The sequence below is a fragment of the Periplaneta americana genome, chromosome 10 (genome assembly GCF_040183065.1).
Source record: "Periplaneta americana isolate PAMFEO1 chromosome 10, P.americana_PAMFEO1_priV1, whole genome shotgun sequence".
Lineage (NCBI taxonomy): Eukaryota > Metazoa > Arthropoda > Insecta > Blattodea > Blattidae > Periplaneta > Periplaneta americana.
In genome coordinates, this window is record NC_091126.1 from 79,813,942 (window position 1) to 79,834,344 (window position 20,403).

Consider the following 20,403-nt stretch of genomic DNA (forward strand, 5'->3'; position numbering starts at 1 on the left):
CAAGCAGGATTTGAACCCGCGCCCGCTCGTTTCACGGTCAGACGCGCTAATCATTATTCTTTTTGCTTTAGTTGAGTCCTATTTAGTCCAATGGGAAGTTCTGTTTCATTGAAAGTGTAATCATAATTTATAAAATAATAGCACATTAACATTTTGTTACAGTATGTATTATAGTCAGTTTTTTTTATTTAAAACCCTTCAGAACCAAATTTTGGCTGCACGACTGCGTAAACTAGAATAAACTTGACCATTAAAAAAAAAATAAACCATGATATCTGATGCACTAAGCATATTTTTGAAGTCCATTATTTTTCTCAAGTTCTTGAGCTTTTTTAACAATTTTAAGTCACAAATAGGACTGATATCATGGATTATTATTCCTTAACGGTTAAGTTTACCCAACTTTACAGTACATTTTCAATTTCCACACATAGGCCTAGTTTTAACTTTTTATCCTACTTATATTGTACTATACGTAATTTACATGCACTTGCTATTAATATGACATAGTTGCGAACAAATGAACACATGCAATTTTATTGATAAAGTCATTTTCATTTCAATTAAAAAAAAAGTACTTTTATTTATAGTAGGTAACAACCACTAATGTAGCAACGAATAACGCCTTGGTTTCGTTTGAGTAGTCATTAAGTAGCTTTGCTCGTCTTCTTAAGTGTTCATAAAAGTGGACTATTTTAATACCGGTATTAAAAGTAGAGTTCTCACATTTGTAATTAGTACTATTCAATAATTAATGTTTTTAATCTTAAACTCAGGTGGGTAATTGCCCTCTTCTTTTCTCCAACTGCAAGGCGAATGTCACGTGATTCATAGGGAATCCTCGGCCTCGTCAAAATATTGTCTTGCTATCACCAATTCCATCGATAATAGGTAATCTCGCAATTGATAAGCCTACGGTGGAATCAAATAACCGATTACAATGATCAAAACCTTAAAATATATGAGGTTAATGAAGGAGAGGGCTCTAATCTATGTGAATTGTCATAAGTAGAAATTACGGTACTTAACGTACAAAGCAACATGTAAATGTTTTCTCGGGAAAGAGGTCAATGAATACAGACTCCAACATACGTCCCCTCATCAGCCTTGTCAAGTGACCATCTGCCTCATACATGATTCTGGTTAATGAGTGCCAGTTTCCAATTCGTAAAAACAGGCGGGTCTGTATCAATTATACAACATCTGCTAATAAAAACGAGTATATAATGGTGGTACATCATTATTTCCCTTTCTCTATTTTTAATTATTTAGGCTACTTATTTCTGCATTTCCTTTTTCTGCTTTCCCTCACCTCTAACTTTGTTTGTTTTGCTATTCCTTATTTTCTTAATCTATTTCCTGTTTTATTTCATTTTGCTTTTATTACCTTTCTCTTTTCCCTTTTCATCCTTTCTAGTATATTTTCTTCCTTTTTCACTTTTAATTTTTGTTTCTTTGTTCCTTTCTTCTCTTTCCTTCCTCTATTTGGTTCTTTCCTTCTCAGGTTTTTTCTTCATTTCCTTCTTATATTATATCCTTTCTCTATTTATTTATTTATTATTAATTTTCTCCTGTTTACTTCTCTTGCTTATGCCTATTTTCCTTCTTTAAATTTCTTCCCTCTTTTTTCACTCCCTTCTTTTATTTCTCTTTTTCCTTTTCTTTTTTTTTTACTAATTTCGGCACCACAGCCGGAGGCTTATTGTGCCTAGACCCACAACTCTACTAACACCACACACACTTGGACAATGGACAGACAACCAGTCCCAGAGAAGAGGTCCGAATTAAATCCCCCTGTCTTCACGACTGGGAATCGAACCCGGGCCACCTTGGTCAGGAATCCAGCACGCTACCTCAAGACCAAGGAGTCGGACTTCCTTTGTTTAATCTTCTTTATTATTTCGGAATATAAAGTACATATATGCTTTCACGTGTTAGAAATATATTTTAAGAAATATTATTTCTGTTTTTAATTTTTCTTTATTTCATAATTTCTCCATCTTTTCTTCCTCACAACAAAGTGATTATAAATTGATTCAAAGCATGTAGAAAAATCGTTTGAAGGCGTTCTCCTGAGGAAGTGTCCTGCACCCCTCCTCCACCATCACTCCATAGACGATGGCACACAAGATCCTATACTTGAAATGCCAGTTATTGTCATTTAGTTAAATAGGCCTATATCAGCTGATCAGACAAACAAAATTTTTGGGAGTATTCAGAAGAAGTAGAGGAAGAATGATGCCTTCTCTATTTTTGAACATTCATAGTGGAATATTTCTGTAACACATGAATTCTCAAACCACACATACACATTTTCTTTTTTTTTTTATCTAGGAAAGTTGTAACTTTTCCTAGCGAATTTTGTTTTTGAGTATTTCACGTTTTGTTTTAGCAATAAAAGAAGAAAAAATAAATGAAGGATTCAGAGCCGTAGTGGGCCAAGCGCCATTTATTGAAAACGGAGAAAGCAAGGGTTAAAGTTACGTGGATACCATTAGTTTATTGAAGATTGACATATCATTTAGTTTTAATGTGTATACTTTATATTACTTGCTATATGTTGCCATTGAATTATGGTAATAACTTCATTTTAACCCTCGTTTTCTACAGTTTTAGTAAATGGCGCTTGGCCCACTATGGTTCTGAACCTTTCAGATAAAGACAACAAAGGAATGCTGCTGTGTTTTAATAGATGACGGAAACTACTGTACTACAAAGCTATCTCCAGTTTCGACACATTCTATTTCTCTTCATTTGTGTTCAGTTCTGTATTCTGTTACATTATTATGAAATATTCATGATGTGCTGTTTGTTCGAAATCGAAATACTATATTTTATTGTTGCGTGCTGGATATAGTCGTGGTTTCATATCCAGCCCAGGAAATTTACAATTGTCCGTTGTCAATGTGATATCTAGTGTTGTTAATCATTTATTAAGCCTATATATAAAGAATGTTATGATTTTTCATAGTGTCAGGTTGGATGGATTTTTAATAACGTTAGTGTGAAACCTCAGCGAGGTGGAACATGACAGGCTGAGAGATACTAAAGCAGATGTAATTTCACAATTATTACCTGAGCAATGCATGCTTGAACTAGATTCGGCGGGAACATATTCCTGCAACAGAGAAAGACAGAAATTATTCAAATGCTGAACTTCTTCCGGCTACAGTAGGCTAATAAGCCAACATCGAATACCAGAAATGGCTCAAATTTGATAGTTGTATATTCCTGTAAAATATCGCAGCTTTGAAAAGAAACTTATGATGTAATAGAGTCTGATTTATAGGTCTATTAAACTGTGGATATATACTGGTATGGTCCTTTAAATTCTCACATGATGGTTGTCGAGTTTCGCGAGTCAAATTCGAGCAAGGGCGAAAGCAATAGAAATCAGCGTGGCTTCCTTCGGAAGGGAAGTAAAGCTGGAGGCCCTTGTCGTGGAGACACATAAAAAAACTCTGTCCTTATATAAGGGAGCATCAACTCAGTAACATAAGTGTGCTAGGTTTGATCCACCCTCAACCTCCACCCTCAACCTCCACCCTCCACCCCTCTAAGGCCACGACCTGAGCATGTGCGGCAGCACTCGTAGAAGATAATTATTTTTATATATTGTAAGGATCTTTAAGATTTGGTGACCGTTAGATTGCTGAATCTATATCCATAGTATCGACGGAATGAAAATGCACTCATTGAGTTCTCTTTTTTCATCCCACCATCCTACACAGTTGTAATAAGATTGGACCTGTCAGTGACCAAAGTGCAGAAGGACGTTTGTTGGTCTTTCCACAGAAATAATAACTCGTGTCATAAAAATGACACAAACTTTTTGCTTACATATTTTACACTTTGCGCAATTTAATTCTGTCATATTAATAATTATATTCCTCTTTGTAGTTTATTTTCTTTAACTATTGTACCATTAAATCATTTTACCTTTGGGTACAAAAAAATATAAAGTTTTCTTTTTTTTACTTTGTTATTTAACGACGCTGTCTCAACTATTCGATTATTTAGCGTCGATGTGATAGTGAGATGGTATTTGACGAGTTGAGGCCGAGTATTTGCTATAAATTACCTGACATTCGCTTTACGGTTTGGGAAAACCTCGGAAAAAGCGCAACCAAGTAATCAGCCCAAGCGGGAATCGAATCCACGCCTCAGCGCAATTCCGGACCAACAGACAAATGAGCTACCACTTGACCTACATCTGTGGCAAATTTTCGTTTTTATACTGAACAAAAAAAAAAAACATTTTTTGCAAAAAGAAGTTAGATGTCGGACATCATCCTCGGTGGATAGTGTTTACCATACTAGCCGCTGGCTACATCCAAAGTTCTCGCGTTGAAACCCTGCCATGGGCGATAAATATAAAGACGTAAAGCTGTGGGTCGCGTGTCGTAGATTTACACCACGCAATAGAACTCTGTTGTCAGGGTAAATTTCTCGGTCAGTTCTCCTCTACGTAGAAAATTAGAAGTAGCATAATGGGCCCATAACTGTGGCCTGAATGCGGCCCACTGCCCCCACTCTCCACCATCTGATTCATATAAAATATCCGACTTCATTTGGAAATTGTGCGTTTCAAGTAGATATACAGTAATTCGTTTCTCAGAAATATTTGTTTGTATGAACGTTTACGAAATTCGGTACTTCAGTTAGATTGAGTTACTAAAAAATATGCATGCAAATAAAAATCTGGGGTTATTCACAAACATAAAAATCTGGAGTCATTCACAAAAATAAAAATCTGAGATCGTTTACATAATTAAAAAATCTGAGGTCATTCACAAAAATAAAACCTGGAGTCATTCACAAAATGAAAATCTGGGGTCATTTGACAAAGGTAAATAAAAATCTGAGGTAATTTTCCAAAAGTGAAAAATTTGGGGTCATTCACGTTTAACAGAAGTTAATAACTGGGGTCATTTTTAAAAATCTAGTCCCTTGAAAAAAATATAAAAAATCTGGGTTAATTTACTAAAAACTAAAAAGGGTTCATTTACAAAAGCTTACACTCTGGTGTCATACAGAAAAATAAAATTTTGGTTCATTTACAAAAATCCGTGTTCATTCGTTACAGTAAAAACCTGGACCATTCACAAAAATTAAAATCTGGTATCATTTATAAAATCTGGGGTCATTCACAAAAAAAAAAAAAAAAAAAAAAAATCTGGGCTCATTCACCAAAAGTGAACCATCTGGAGTCATTAAACAAATAAAAATCTGGAGGATTCACAAAAATTAAAACCTGGGGTCATTGCATACAAGTAAGAATCTAGATTACTTAACAAAACTAAAAATCTGGGATCATTGAATATAAAAATCTGGGGTCATTGAATATAAAATCTGGGGCCATTCATAAAAATCTGTGTTCATTCATTACAAGTAAAAATGTAGGCCATTCACAAAAATAAAAAATCTGGGATCATTTACCAGAATTTAAAATCTGGTGTCATTCACTAAAATAAAATCTGAAGTCATCCACAAAAAATAAAAAATCTGGGTACTATAAGTGTACACTATAAAGTTTTGGTGTAAACTTGTAGACTAGTGGTCGTCAGCATCCGCTGAAATGGGTAACGGGTGAGCAGGGTATCGCAATATGCACCGACGTGCAGAAGGGACAGGCAGAAAGCAAGTCCACTAAATTTAATTATATTACATTTTACTTCAGTATATTGTGCTTGGCTTTGCTTTACTTGGCTTTTTGAGGGCCGGATCCGGAACAGATCCTTGCACTTAGGCTTACATTGGCCCAATGTGTGCCTTATATAGTATATGTGATGATTGCTGGAAATCCAACATATATCTTTGATAGCATTCGTGAATCCGATGTTAACAGGTGGGTCATCCTGCCTCAGTCCTGACAATGTCAGAGCCCATCCATAGACGAGTGCCTGATAAGGCCCAGGACACGGAACCACCCTTCCTCTATCAGCATCGGAAATCCGTACTACACCCAACACTTCATCTCAACCAATATTTAACTATTGCAGATTATAGGTGAAATGAGAAGGTGGAGAGTGTTGATACAACGAGAGAGGGAAATGGGAGTACTCCCAGAAGAAACCTCTGCAACGTATGCTTTGTGCATCACAAATTCCATCGAGACTTATCCGGGCATCGAACCTGAGCCGCTTTGATGTAAGACCAACGCGCTAGCCCTCAGCCACAGACACGTCATAGACACTTATATTTGCACTTCATGTGTTTAACATCGCTATAATATTCATATTGTGTGGAGATAATTTATCATTTGCTGATCTACAGCAACTAAACTACTCATTTGTTCCGTTAAGATTGAATCGAAGATTTATCTATTAGTCCCACTTGAGGAATGGGGCACGAGCTAGGGACTACCCTCTTGGGTGAGACCATTGTATTACCCGGAATGGAATGTATGCATGGCCTGAGGCCCGAGCTACAGATACTCCTGGGGTCGCCTCCGAACTCCCCTACAGCCTGCAGAATTCCTTTACCTCACCGTAGGCCTCACCACGGTCCCTCAACCCCGGTCCCACGAGCTACCATGGGCTCAGATGAGAGCCAGTGTTACCTAGCACAAACACCAGCAACTAATGACCACATATCACGGGTTCAAGTTTGGTGGTGGCCTGAAGCCGGATCTACAGCGGAGCATGCCCGAAATATGTGAAAGAAACGGAGATGACGATGAAAGAGAGGAAGTGTAATTTTATTATGATGGCGAAATGAGTCCGAAGTCCAACGCCGAAAGTTATCCAACCATTCTGCTTCAATTGGCTGAGGGAAAACCTCGGAAAAACCTCAACCAGATAACTTGTCCCAACAGGGATTCGAACCGCTTGTTTCACGGTCAGACATGCTAACCGTTACACCACAGCAGTGGACTTGCAAATGGCTAAAAAGAGTACAGTATTGAATTTCAGTTCGGTCTTATTTTTGGGAAAGGAATAAAGTGTGAATAAAACATAGCAGGGTAATGTGCATTGCACTAATATTAGAAAAAAATCAAGATAATATTAGTTCTGGTCACCATCATGGTTTATGGGTAACAAGCTACACTCGTCATCCGTGGTTACGTTCGGACATGGATTCGATTCTCTTTTGAGCTGATTACCTGGTTGGATTTTTCGAGGTTTCATCCAACTGTAAAGTGAATGTGAGATAATCTTTCAGCAAATCCTCTGTTCCCTCTCAGTAATTCAACCGATAATCTTTCAGTCAATATAGCGTCATAAAATAACCAATAAAAATGATAAGTGTCTAATTTACAGTTAGTTACTAATTATCATATAAATTTCTACGGATGAAAGCAGTACACAATCGTGCATATAATACTTCCCAGGACGTGAATATTCATTCTGTCAATGAAATGTGATATATTTTGTGGAATGGAAACCTGCCAATGACACATTTGGCTGGATTCCCACTATGTATGTATGTATGTATGTATGTATGTATGTATGTATGTATGTATGTATGTATGTATTTTTTATTTTAGTAGGTTATTTTACGACGCTTTATCAACATCTTAGGTTATTTAGCGTCTGAATGAGATGAAGGTGATACTGTCTGTGAAATGAGTCCGGGGTCCAACACCGAAAGTTACCCAGAATTTGCTCATATTGGGTTGAGGAAAACCTCAACCAGGTAACTTGCCCCACCCGGGAATCGAACCTGGGCCACCTGGTTTCGCGGTCAGACGCGTTAGCCATTACTCCACAGGTGTGTGTGTGTGTGCGTGCGTGTGCGCGTCAATGTTTGTAGTATTTAACAACGCTTTCAACTGCAGAGCTTATCCAGCGTGAAAATTCAACTCGGACGAGAAATAGCCGACAAATTTTGGCTGAAGCCCTATATCAGGAACACGATTCTTCTACTACGTAACTACATGAAGCCAGCAGCCTTACTTCCTTTCCAGAGGAAACCATGCTAAGGATTTTATTGCCCTTCCGCCACCGACTTTGAACCCTCGGATCCAGCGACAACCACTAGACCACCGACAATGACTCTACCAATATTGTGAAGTCAAGAATTAAATGGGCTAAGGAAAGAGCGTTCCAAAAATATATATTTGGAATCGTCATTGAAAGGCCCTATGTGGGTTGGTACGATAGAGAAAACTGTCAATAAGAATTGTAACGTATGACAAAACAGTTTCCAAAAATAGCGTAAAACCAACATTGGAATATTCTTTGTCAGGTTGTTGAAACACGTGCTTGACACAGCTCGTCGTTAGGCTTATAGAACAATAATATAAACTTCCTGTTTTCGATCTTCTTTATCATATTACTGCATTTCTAATTACAGATAGAGTAAGTAATTTCTCACAAGTGTTCAACGAGAACAAACTACACAGTTCATTATACAGTAGTGGCAAAAAAACCGGACCGACCCTTATAGCTGATTTCAGAGCCTTGTTCACTCCAGAGCACGATATACTGGTAACTAAGACCTTCGTGGTTCGAATCCTGCCTGGGAAGGAAACTTTTTTTTTTGTTCTTTATTCAAATTTATTCCCAATACTTTTCGATTGCCGGTAAAATTCATGTTCTGGGAATAATAAGTTAATGAAGGAGTAAAATATCGCTGCAATCGAAAAGTATTGGGAATAAATTTGAATAAGGAACAAAAAACAGTTTCCTTCCCAGGCAGGATTCGAACCACGAAAGTCTTAGTTACCAGTCTATCGTGCTCTGAGTGAACAAGGTTCTGAAATCAGCTACAAGGGTCGGTTCGGTTTTTTTTCGCCACTACTGTACAGAATGATCTAGTTAAATTTTAATTTTTATGTTGTACAAGTCTACATCTGCCAGCTAACTTAGCCAGCGAAAGTAGAAAAGTTATTTTAGTAGTGGTGAAACGAAACATTCTGAGCTGTGATTGGTGGCCTTGCAGAGTGGAATGTCTGATTTCAGTCAGCGTACAAATGTCAATACTTCATACTAAGTTTGTCTGTTGTAGGCATACTGTACGTTGTGAAGCACACGTCACGTGGATTTGTTTACATTAGGTTCGGTTGTAAACGAGAATCCAGTATATCTAATACGGAACAGAAATCTACATTGCACTCTATGAAAATATTGATTAGCCGCCTCTGTGACTCAAGTACTAGCGCGTTGGTCTTCTATCCAGGCTGCCCGGGTTCGATCCCCGGCTAACGGCCAGGTTGTGGTTAAAATTGTGGTTGTCAAAACAAACATTGCAGAAGGTTTTTCTCGGGATATTCCCCTTTCCCTCTATAATTCCACCAACATTCCCTACCTCCCTATTTTTTCATCATGTGCAATAGTAGAAATAGGCTGAGTAGTCCGAGTTCAAATTCCGGTTGAGGTTTTTCCCGGGGTTTTCCCTCAATACTGTACATTAAGAGCAAATGCTTGGTAACTTTCGGCGCTGGACACTGAATTCATTTCGCTGGCATTATCACCTTCATCTCATTCAGTTGCTAGATAACAATAGCAGTTGACAAAGCGTCGTAAAATAAACAATTAAAAAGTACGGGTTTCCGATACTGATGTAGGAAGGGCTTAGGGCTCCGGGCCCCTGGGCCTTATCAGGCTATCGCGTGTGGCTGGGACCTGGCTCTAAGGAAAGTCTATTTGTCAGCGTCGGCTGACAGGCAATGATAGTACCCCCACAGTCTATTCTAGTACACACAGTCACGAAGCTTGAGGTGATTTTTTGAATTTCTCGCGATACAGTGCTCCAAGCGGTTAGCAACTGATAGTACTAGGAACAATAGACTGTGCGACAGTAGCGAACCTAGTGGCTAGCAACTAAAGTTCAACTGTCATTGGATGCATATTCCCGACATATTGAGCTTCGTGACTGTATGTACTAGACTGTGGTACCCTTTTTTTTTAGTTGATTATTTAACGACGCTGTATCAGCTACTAGGTTATTTAGCGTCGATGAGATTGGTGATAGCGAGATGGTATTTGGCGAGATGAGGCCAAGGATTCGCCATAGATTACCTTGCATTCACATTACGGTTGGGGAAAGCCTCGAAAAAACCCAACCAGGTAATCAGCCCAAGCGGGGATCGAACCCGCACCCAAACGCAACTTCAGACCAGCAGGCAAGAGCCTTAATCGACTGAGACACACCGGCGTGGTACCATTTCAACTGGCTAAAACATCAGTGAACGAACAGTACTTCATATTACATGTGACAGTTGTAAGATTTGCGAGGCACCCGTTACTTGGTTTTTGTTTACATTAGGTCCGGTTCTGAACGTGAATCCAGTTACAGTTACCGGTATAACTTCGTCTCGCATAAAATATTTGACGTATTAAAGTTAATGATTCACAACAAAGTATTGGTATACAATATTGCACAATATCAAAGACCAGAAATGATGACACCATGTTATGTGTTTAAAAATGTGGGTTTAATGCTTTAATAGCATAGGAAAAATTACAATAATGAAAAAAAAAAAACAAAGTTGGCCTACTTGAAGACATATTCGTCCCTAAAGACTCCGACCGTCAGATATTTCACAGGATATTTTAAAAATCGAACCTTGTCTTTTGGGGAAAATGTATCAGGCTCACCTGGCGCTGTATTTTATCAGTGATAATCTGGTTTTACCCATTGTAAGTATATTGTTATTAGTCTTCATATACTGGTACAGTACTTTGTTTTCACAATTTTCAGTTATCTATCTTTTGGATGATAGAACTTCATAAACCTATTACTTTTTGCAATTTGCACAATAAGAGAAATGAAACCTGTTTGATAGTAAAAATTTTATGTGGTTGATAACACTGTCCACTTTATTGTCATTTGTTTCGTATGTTGTTAACATCGGTTTTTTGAGTTTTATAATGTGTTCTGTTAACCAGATCGGAAGAACTAAGAAACAATTTATTTAATCGTCTAGGTAAGTACAAATTGGACTTCTATTGCTTACTAACTGTTACCGGTAGGCCTACTATGAAGAGGAAGTGAAATATTTCTTATCACATTGTGTTTCATACTAAAATAACCAAATTATATTGCGCGGATCGGATAGTCATAGTGCAACCTTCAAGAGAAGTAAAATTTAAATAAAGGCTTGTAAATTTCTTCTGAGGATACTGTAATACTTGACAACGAGAAAATGAGACACGTGAGACGGTATTTTTCAATAAATTATATACAATAGATACTTATCTGGTTTCAGTATGGGTTATAACTGAATGTCAATATATTAGGGGATACAGATTCAAATTATTACATAGGCTACTCTAGTAGTGTAGTTTATAGCACGGATAGTTTCTTAATTTTCTTTTAGTCGGTTATTTAATGATGCTGTACCAACTACCGGTACTCGGTTATTTTAAATCGATAGAATTGCTGATAACGAGATGGCATTTGGCGAGAAGAGTCCGAGGATTCATCATAGATTGCTTGACATTTGCCTTATAGTTGGGGAAAACCTCAGAAAAAACCCAACCTCGTAATCAATCGATTATATAAAATCGGTGGGAATCGAACCCACGCTCGAGCGCAGCTCTGGATCAGCAGACGAATGCACTAGCACCTGGGCGACACTGGTAGTTGTTTTCTTAACAAGTAGACGTAATAGCTAATAAGAAATGGTGTCCGCACCTGTGGAGTAACGGTTAGCGCGTCTGGCCGCGAAACCATGTGGCCGGGGCAAGTTACCTGGTTGAGGATTTTTCCTCAACCCAATATGAGCAAATGCTGGGTAACTATCCCTGCTGGACCTCGGACTCATTTCACGGGTATTATCATCTTCATCTCATTCAGACGCTAAATAACCTAAGATGTTGATACAGCGTCGTAAAATAATCTACTAAAAAATAAGGAATATCTTCTCAAATTGTAACTAATTATTTTGAATAAAAGAATTTGTTATCCATTTTACTATTAATATTTTATTGAAACGTGTTTAAATCAAAACAAACTTTAACTGACACTAGGATAAGCTCTTCCGACTTTACTATATGGTTGAGAAAACTGAACAATGAAGCCAAAAGATAAATAAAGAACAACTGTGGCAGAAATGAAATATTTAAGAACAGCAGGTTATATGTGGAATGACTACAGAACAAATATAGAAATTTTGAAAGAATTGAGAATGACATCAGTCTTTGAACAAATTTGAAATTATATGTCATATGTGGATACAACAAGCCAATAGGATGCCCCGCATCAGATATACTAGATTACTAAAAGATTACACCCCGTTGGGTACAAGAAAACCTGGAAGACCACTGAAGAGACTTCTCAATCTCTAATATGAGACTGGAACATGCCAATCTGTAGCCTAACTCCCTGGAAGCTACATGATGATGATGATGATGATGATGATGATGATGATGATGATGATGATGATGATGATGATGATGATGACATGTAAAATAACCTGCACATATAACACGTAGGGCTAGAGTAGCTATGTGTTAGAGCTAATTGGTGTTAGTGTAACCTAGAAATTGCATAATTTATGCTTAATGGTGTAATACTCAAACATAAATACACCTAGAAATTTAAAAAAAATTGAAGGTATTTGGAGATATTCTTCAAATTATATAATATTCACAGAATGTTTGCTTGATGTATGTAGGAAATGTACCTTACTGGTAGGCCTATTACATAAAATCGTCTTATCATTTGACGGTAATGTTACAAAGGACATACTGTACTGGTAAATATTTTTTATTTTTATCTGCTTCTATGGCACGTGCACCAGTGGTGTGTCGTACATGGAAGGCAAGGGAAGCATTGCTTCCCCTGTTCACAAAGCGAAGAAAGAAGAAATTTATTGCAGAAATTATAATTTAATCGTGAGAACTGTGAATTCTCTAACCTTAAAATGTCATAAAATTTTTTCTCTGAGCACCTGTCCTGGTCGAGACAGATTCGTTATTCATATTCTTAGCTTGAGACACCTATACTGACTGATCTGAATTCGTTTATTTCCGTTCGATGATTTTGCTGCTAAAGGGAGGAGAATTGCTTTGATCTTCAAATATATTTATTGGCTGCTTTCAGTTTTGTACCGGTACTATACATATAAAAATTTATATTATTGCATCCCTCACATAAAATTGCGCTGTATGCCACTTACGTGCACAGTGACAAATTTCAAGCTACTTCTCCCCCTTTTATTCAGAATCAAATTATCTTGGAGGAGACTAAAAGGAAGGCATAAAATGGAAAGACTGGAGAATGCTGGGTTTGCTGTGAAAGATCTGGCCTTAGGCAGAAAACAATGAATGAATGAATGAATGAATAATGCCAAACCATTTTGAGGTTACAAAGTATGGTATTTCTAAAAGAAAACTATAAAATATGGAAAATACACTGGCTTTTAAGTTTTTTCCCTCTAAAAAATGTTTAAGAGTAGTATATATGCTAAGAAGAGTTTTAAGTTTAAAAATGGGATATTTATGTTAAATATTTACCTTTGAACTCGGTCAAAAATGGTTGGGAAGACAGTCAAGAATTAAGAAATAATAATAAGTGCAAAAGTGAAAAAGGGAAAATGAATTAGAGCAGAAATGATAAACTGAAAACTGTGAAAATTTTGAAGTAATGGTGAACCAAAAAGCAGAAATATGAAAGTCGATCATGACTGAAAGCATAAAGTTGGCTGACAATAAGTATATCAAATATCAAAAGTGCAAAGAAGATCCTTAGTATGTCAGTAGGAACAACAGCAGCTATATTTTTGTATAATTTAGAACATAGAAAAATAGTTGTTGTAAAACAATAATAAAATAATTTGAACATAAAAGCATTTAAACAGTAAACATTTTAAGTGAAAATAATTCAAAGAGTTTAAATTAACAATAGTATATTGTACTGACATAATGATATTTGCCCAGGTGCACAGGTCACAATGTGTAGGTCATGTTCGTAAACATCCTCACTGTACAACATCTAATTTCGCACATAAAATTTGTCTTAGTAGGCTTAATACCAAAAATGAGACACTAATTTCTTGTAATTATATTTTTCAAAGAACAGCTATTCATTGTTTTCATAACAAGATTGAAACTGAATCTGAAATGCAATCTTTTTATAATTCATTCATTCAATGTTCTGCCCAAAGGCAGGTCTTTCATTGTAAACCCAGCTTTTTCCACTCTTTCCTATTTTCTGCCTTCCTCTTTGTCTCCTTATATGATCCATACATCTTAATTGTTAATAATGCAAAAAATTCATTACCAGTATTTTTTAAAATTTTCAATCTAACAGTGCTTTTAATATTGCTGACGAAAGTATGTACAAAACCATATTTCACCACTGATTGCAATATTTTGTCTAAATCTGTGGCAACATCTTACACGAACACCAGTGTCACACTCACCCACTTGATCTTCAATTTTTGTACAAATTATCATAATTACATATCAATTAGGTACACCTACTTCCATTATTAGAATGGTTCAGGTTCAGATATTTGAACCGTTGACAAAAGTTAATATAAACAAAGTTGTGATGACTCATCATCCCTAAATTTTAACATATCTGAGTAGTAAGGAATGTGTCACTTCAAACTTGAAAATTTGTAGAACGTAATATGTTACATTTTGGAGTACTACCATATGTGAAAAGTGTATCCAATGTCCTTAATTTTTCGGATGCATATTAAATTGTGTATCCAATGAATTCCAGGAGAAATTGTAAAAAAAAACTGACATTTTTATTATTTTTTATGTATTTTTTTGTCTTTAATGTGTTACGCTATACATGAAAAGGTCCCTTATAATTTAAATTCAGTGGATCTAAATATTGAAATAGTGAAATACTTAATTTGGCAACATATTATTTTCATCAGCTGCCATCTTGAAAAGAGGGGGCGGAAGTTGAAAGATGTTGCCATTTCGAGCTGATTTTCTTTTCATGAGTCTCATTGTAAAATAGTGTTACCCAGACGTTTTATAGTTTAACCATGTTACCTGTGACCTGCATTACTTCATTTATTGTACCCCATAAATCTTGTAGCATTGTAGCTTTGAGATGTGGAGCAATTAAAGAATTATTTATAGCAAGGAGATTAATTAAATTTACAAGAATAAACAATTCATCAGTTGAGCAGAATATATGAGAATGGAGAAATTTTCTTAATTATTAGGTTGTACAGTGAAGACTATAATGTATTAATAATGAATTCCTTCTTATAACAGCTGAACTGCAGATCTGATTTGTGTATTCTATTAAAATTATGAATTTTCTGATTAATACTGCATGAATCTTCATTTTTTAACATAAAACACTGTCAGTGAAAGAATGTACTCACAAGGTAAGGTTTCAGTTTCGGAAAATCTTTTTACATGGTGTCCTTTTATGCACACCTGTCATTATTCTTAGGGCTTTCTTCTGTAAAATAAAAAATATTTTTAGCTTTAGATTGCAAAGTATGACATTTTAAGGGCGTTCATATCACCAAAAGAAGATAAGGATCTCAATGTATAACAGAAATATTTAGAAGTAGGCCTACTGTAATATATTCTATGTGTGTTTTTCAGTTCAAGTGATTATCCGATTATAAATCAAGAATTTTTTACGTAATTGTTCTTAAGTCTTTCTTCTGTGAAACAAAAATGTGTTTAGCTTCAGATGAGTTGTTGCAGAATATTAAGCTATATTCCATTATAGAATTAAAGTACCGTACAGTGAGTCCCAACAAATGTTCCCAGCTTTCCTGTTGGCCAACAGGTGATACGTTCCCCTTATGTCCACTGCTGCTTGTATCTGTCTGTGAACTCACTGCGTTTCACCAGATTAAAACTTAGTAAGTACTATGTTATATTAATAACATTAAGTACGGTATCCACTCTCCTCACATTAGCTGCTGGAAGTGTTGCCTATCTTGTGTGATACATAATTGATGTCACATAATTCACAGAACCTGTTTCATTAATAATATTTACTAAATTTAGAACTTTTTTGTATACAGAACTTGGCAGCTAGGAAATTTACGTCTAAAATTTTCCTTTGTTCTGCCACATGATTCCTTTTTTCCTTATGTACGTTTCCAAAACGTGTGTTCGTTCACACACTAAATATGTAACCATAAAACAACATAAGAAAAGAAATTGGACTTAAGATTAAGTGACTCACTACGTGCCTTTACTGCCGGTTTTCAAGAACAGACTGGCAAAGCTAACATGTGGAGTCTGCAAACCTATACCGAGCCTCTCTGAAAACTATAGCCGTAAATTCCCTGACCATCCAGTTCTATTTTCAAAAACAATACTAAATATAGTAAACAGGTTTAATGAATCAGGATCTATGAATAATGTGAAGTGAATTATGTATCACACAATACGGGGAAAACACTTACAGCAGCTACTGTGAGGAAGGTGAGTACCAAATGTTATTAATATAACACAGTACGTAAGTTTCAATCCGGTGAAGTGCCTTGACTTTGTGGATGTAAGCAGCAATGGTAATGGGGGGACCTGCCATTTTTCGGCCAACAGAAACACTGGGAGCATTCGCTGGGTCTCTCTGTATGCAAAATATGACACTTTAAGGATGTTTTATATCGTCAATATAATATGAGGCTCTTAATGCAGTTTAAGAGATTATGCATTTCCAAACCAAGAAACATAGTCACAGATTCTTTGAGATCAACTTCATTTAACTTATGTTGTAGGAAAAGAGTATTATTATGCGAACCAAATTTGATTACATGGTTTTATCAACATTAACTGCTAGTTTATTTGAAATAGATCAATCAATCAGCCTAACTACCTACCTACCTAATTTTTATTTAATTTAATTAATTTACTTGGTTATTTAACGATGCTGTATCAACTACAAGGTTATTTAGCTTCGATGGAATTGGTGATGGTGAGATGATATTTGGCGAGATGAGGCCGAGGATTCGCCTTAGATTACCTGACATTTGCCCTACACTTGGGGATAAACCTCGGAAAAAACCCAACCAGGTAATCAGCCCAAACGAGAATTGAACCCGCACCCGAACGCAACTCTGGATCAGCTGGCAAGCGCCTTAGCCGACAGAGCTACGCCGGTGGCTATCTGTCTGTCTGTCTGTCTGTCTGTCTGTCTGTCTGTCTACCTTCATATTATTTCCTTGAGATAATCACACTTGTAATATCTGCAAATAAGATTATCTGGGGTAATTAATTATTTATGGTTGACACTAAATTATTAATCCCATAATGAACCTAAAATTGCTTCCTGCGGATCTCCATGTTTAATATTCCTAAATTCTGAGTAACTGTGAATATTTATATAGAGAGTTCCTATGCAGATCGGTCCCACTGCAACCTCTACCTAACAAAATATATTGTCGGTTGACGAGTGGTCATATCCCAGCTTAGGCCCATGCATACTTCCCTATGCAGACCAGTCCCACTCCACCCCTTACTGCTTAGCTTGCTCAGGACAAGTGCACCGCACTACCATCATTAAACTGATGGAACCTGGGCTCCATCTGCATAGGATGTCTCTATCATATGTTTCAACCAATTCACAGAAATGTCCCTCCATCATGTAATTTTGATTTCAAAGAATTCAATAGGCCTACTGGTACTGGTACTTCAACTATCAATCTAAAGCTGCATTTTCTGTCGAATGTTTCTTCTAAGTCCAAATGCTCTAAAATTAAAATATTGTTGCATTCCAAGTAATTATATAATTTGTTATAGTATATACATTTCTCAATGGCCGCGAAACCAGGTGGCCCGGGTTTGATTCCCGGTCGGGGTAAGTTACCTGGTTGAGGTTTTTTCCGGTGTTTTCCCTCAACCCAATATGAGCAAATGCTGGGTAACTTTCGTGCTGGACCCCGGACTCATTTCACCGGCATTATCACCTTCATCTCATTCAAACGCTAAATAACCTAAGATGTTGATAAAGCGTCGTAAAATAACCTAGTAAAAAAATAAATAAAAATACATTTCTCAAAAGTTTTTAAAAACATTGATAATAATAATAATATGAGCCTATGATTGACAATATGAGTTTTATCTACCCTTTTGTACTTTAGTAGTAAGATGAAACCAGAAACATTGATTCAAATGCCGAGAAATGTAGCGAGAAATTGTGGAAGATATATCTAAAATGAACGGCGTACAAATGGGTCATAACACTCTTATTTTTTCTTGTCACTATTGTACCACTTAATTATAGTTTAAGTTTACTACCATATTTATAACAGGCGCGAAAAACGACATTAAATTACTATACCATATTACATCTCGACAATATAGAATCCACAGGACCTCTAAGACGAAATGTTTCATGGGAAAAGTAATAGCAGTCTCTATCAAACTTTGGTGCCACTACCTGAACCATCAGGACGTCAAACTCATGGAAACGAAATGTTATCTGTTTAGACGAATTTGATGTCATATTTTTAACATAACTTCGGCGGTGTTAGAAAAATTCTCCGCAGAATATTGTTGTAACCATTTGGACAAAGAGCATGTTATAGCTGTTTATTATTGCGAAAAATTAACGTCAGTATTCCAACATCTGTTTCTGAAGGTGTTCAGGAAGCCTAATGCAAAATAATGGATCATATTTTATTACTCGTATTAAGACATAAGACTATTTAAGAGCCAAGTGTGAAAATTTGATTGTTTATATTATATCATTTTTTTACATCTTGTTCAGCGTCTCATGTAGTGTTCATATTTCTTATGGATATATGGAGTTTTATAACAACAAGAAGCTACAGACTGAGTCGAAATATGAGCCTCACATTTTCTTGAAGAGATAGGAAAATCTTACAAATCTTATAGTTGACTTTGGAAGTAAAATGCCTAGCTTCCCGAGCATCAAATAAGTCCCTGAGGGAGCGATGTTCAACAAATTTTTTTAAGATATCTTTCTCATACTACACAAAAATAGGCTTATATGTATGAAATATTAAAGCGAATTTACACTTAAACCACATAATATAATAAAGCAAAGTATATCTGAGTTAATTACTGTCCTTAAAAACATAAATATATTTTTCATACCTGACTAAGTCGAGTAGTGTGTCTACTGTGGTCACATTTCTCGATGTTCCTGACTTGTGGATCTCCGATGCATCGCCACGTCCCGGATGAATGACTGAGGACAGAATGATGCCCAGTATAACAGCAGATACTGTTGTGCACAAGTAGTAAACTATGGCTCGGGCACCGATCTTTCCCGAAAGAGATAAGTCTAGGCCCCCGATTGCAGTGATGATCGATGCAACAATCAGTGGCAGGATCAAAGATTTCAACATCTGGAGGAATATATCTCCAAAGTATGAAACGTACATGATCTCTCGCTTGGTCCATTTCTCTTCCGTTGAATTACGCAGAATCACTCCAAAAATGACGCCTCCAAAGACGCCGATGACTGTGAGCATAGTGAGGAGGTTCCCTCGGAGACACCCCTTGATGCGTTCTCCCGCTGTCCTCGCCATGTCCTTACGATTGTTTTCTCGAGTGACAACCGGATACGATGAAGGAATGGGACCTTCTGACAGAGGGCACCTGGAACATAATATCGTAAATTAGTATGACCCACGTCCGTTCAGATATGTACCGCCACTTATTAGGCGTTCCACTTTCCAGTATAATGCATAAGAAAATCACAAAAAATGCAGAATATTTCAGTATTTGCTAATTGTAAATATGTACTAAGTTGTTATAGCTCAGGGACGGGAAACTCGTATTGTAAACAGAGCAGTCAGCACGAGTCCCGCTAGCATTGAAATACGATTGGTGATGCGGTTTATTGTGGCCAAAATTTTAAAGCGGCTGAAATTAATCATGTTGCGCTCTGGGGTGGTTTCTTGCACGACAACATCCGCCCTCACACTGTGCAGCGTACTGTATTCGAACTGCAAAATTTCAACTGAGAAATGTTTGGTCACCCTCCATATAGCCGTGATTTGGCGCCTAGTGATTGCCACCTTTTCACGCATATGAAGAAGTGGCTTGCATCACAGCGCTTTGACGATGATGAAGAGTTGCATAGCAGTATATCCAGCGTCGTAGTTTGGTTTCAGACAGAGGCGGGAGACTTTTATAATTCCGGTATTCAAACTCTTGCTAAACGCTATGGTGTGTGTCAAATTACACGGAACTGTGTAGAAAAATTAAAGTAAAGTTTGTATTTTCAAACTATTATGAACAAATCCTGTAAACACATTGTCATTTCTGTTACAATGAAACGGAAGCTACTTTATGAACTTTATGAATAGCCCTCGTATTATATCCGGAGCTCCTCCTATGTTTGAATATAAATTACATAAAACACGTAGCCAGTGGACACTCCTGAATTTGCCGTCAATGTCTGTATAATTGGATAGAATAAATAATATCTTCTTACATTGGATATCTCGGATAAAATCCAGTCTTTCAGAAATTTAGCATGTAGATAAAGATGAACTATTTAAATTAATGTACAATGTCATATCCAGTTCATTTACGAACG

At 36.6% G+C, this 20,403-nt stretch overlaps 1 protein-coding gene across 5 annotated transcripts in view; it reads right to left on the minus strand.

The window, feature by feature from the left end:
* The window catches only part of Eaat1 (Excitatory amino acid transporter 1), a 304,861-nt gene that overhangs the window by 31,716 nt on the left and 252,742 nt on the right, over positions 1-20,403 (minus strand). For all 5 annotated transcript variants that reach the window (XM_069837784.1, XM_069837782.1, XM_069837780.1 and 2 more), the window contains exons 2-3: positions 18,951-19,457; positions 3,076-3,118 (exon numbers count right to left, since the gene is read on the minus strand). In XM_069837784.1, the coding sequence (XP_069693885.1) occupies positions 3,076-3,118; positions 18,951-19,387 (480 nt within the window). In that variant the 5' untranslated portion in view covers positions 19,388-19,457. The remainder of the gene's footprint in view (positions 1-3,075; positions 3,119-18,950; positions 19,458-20,403) is intronic.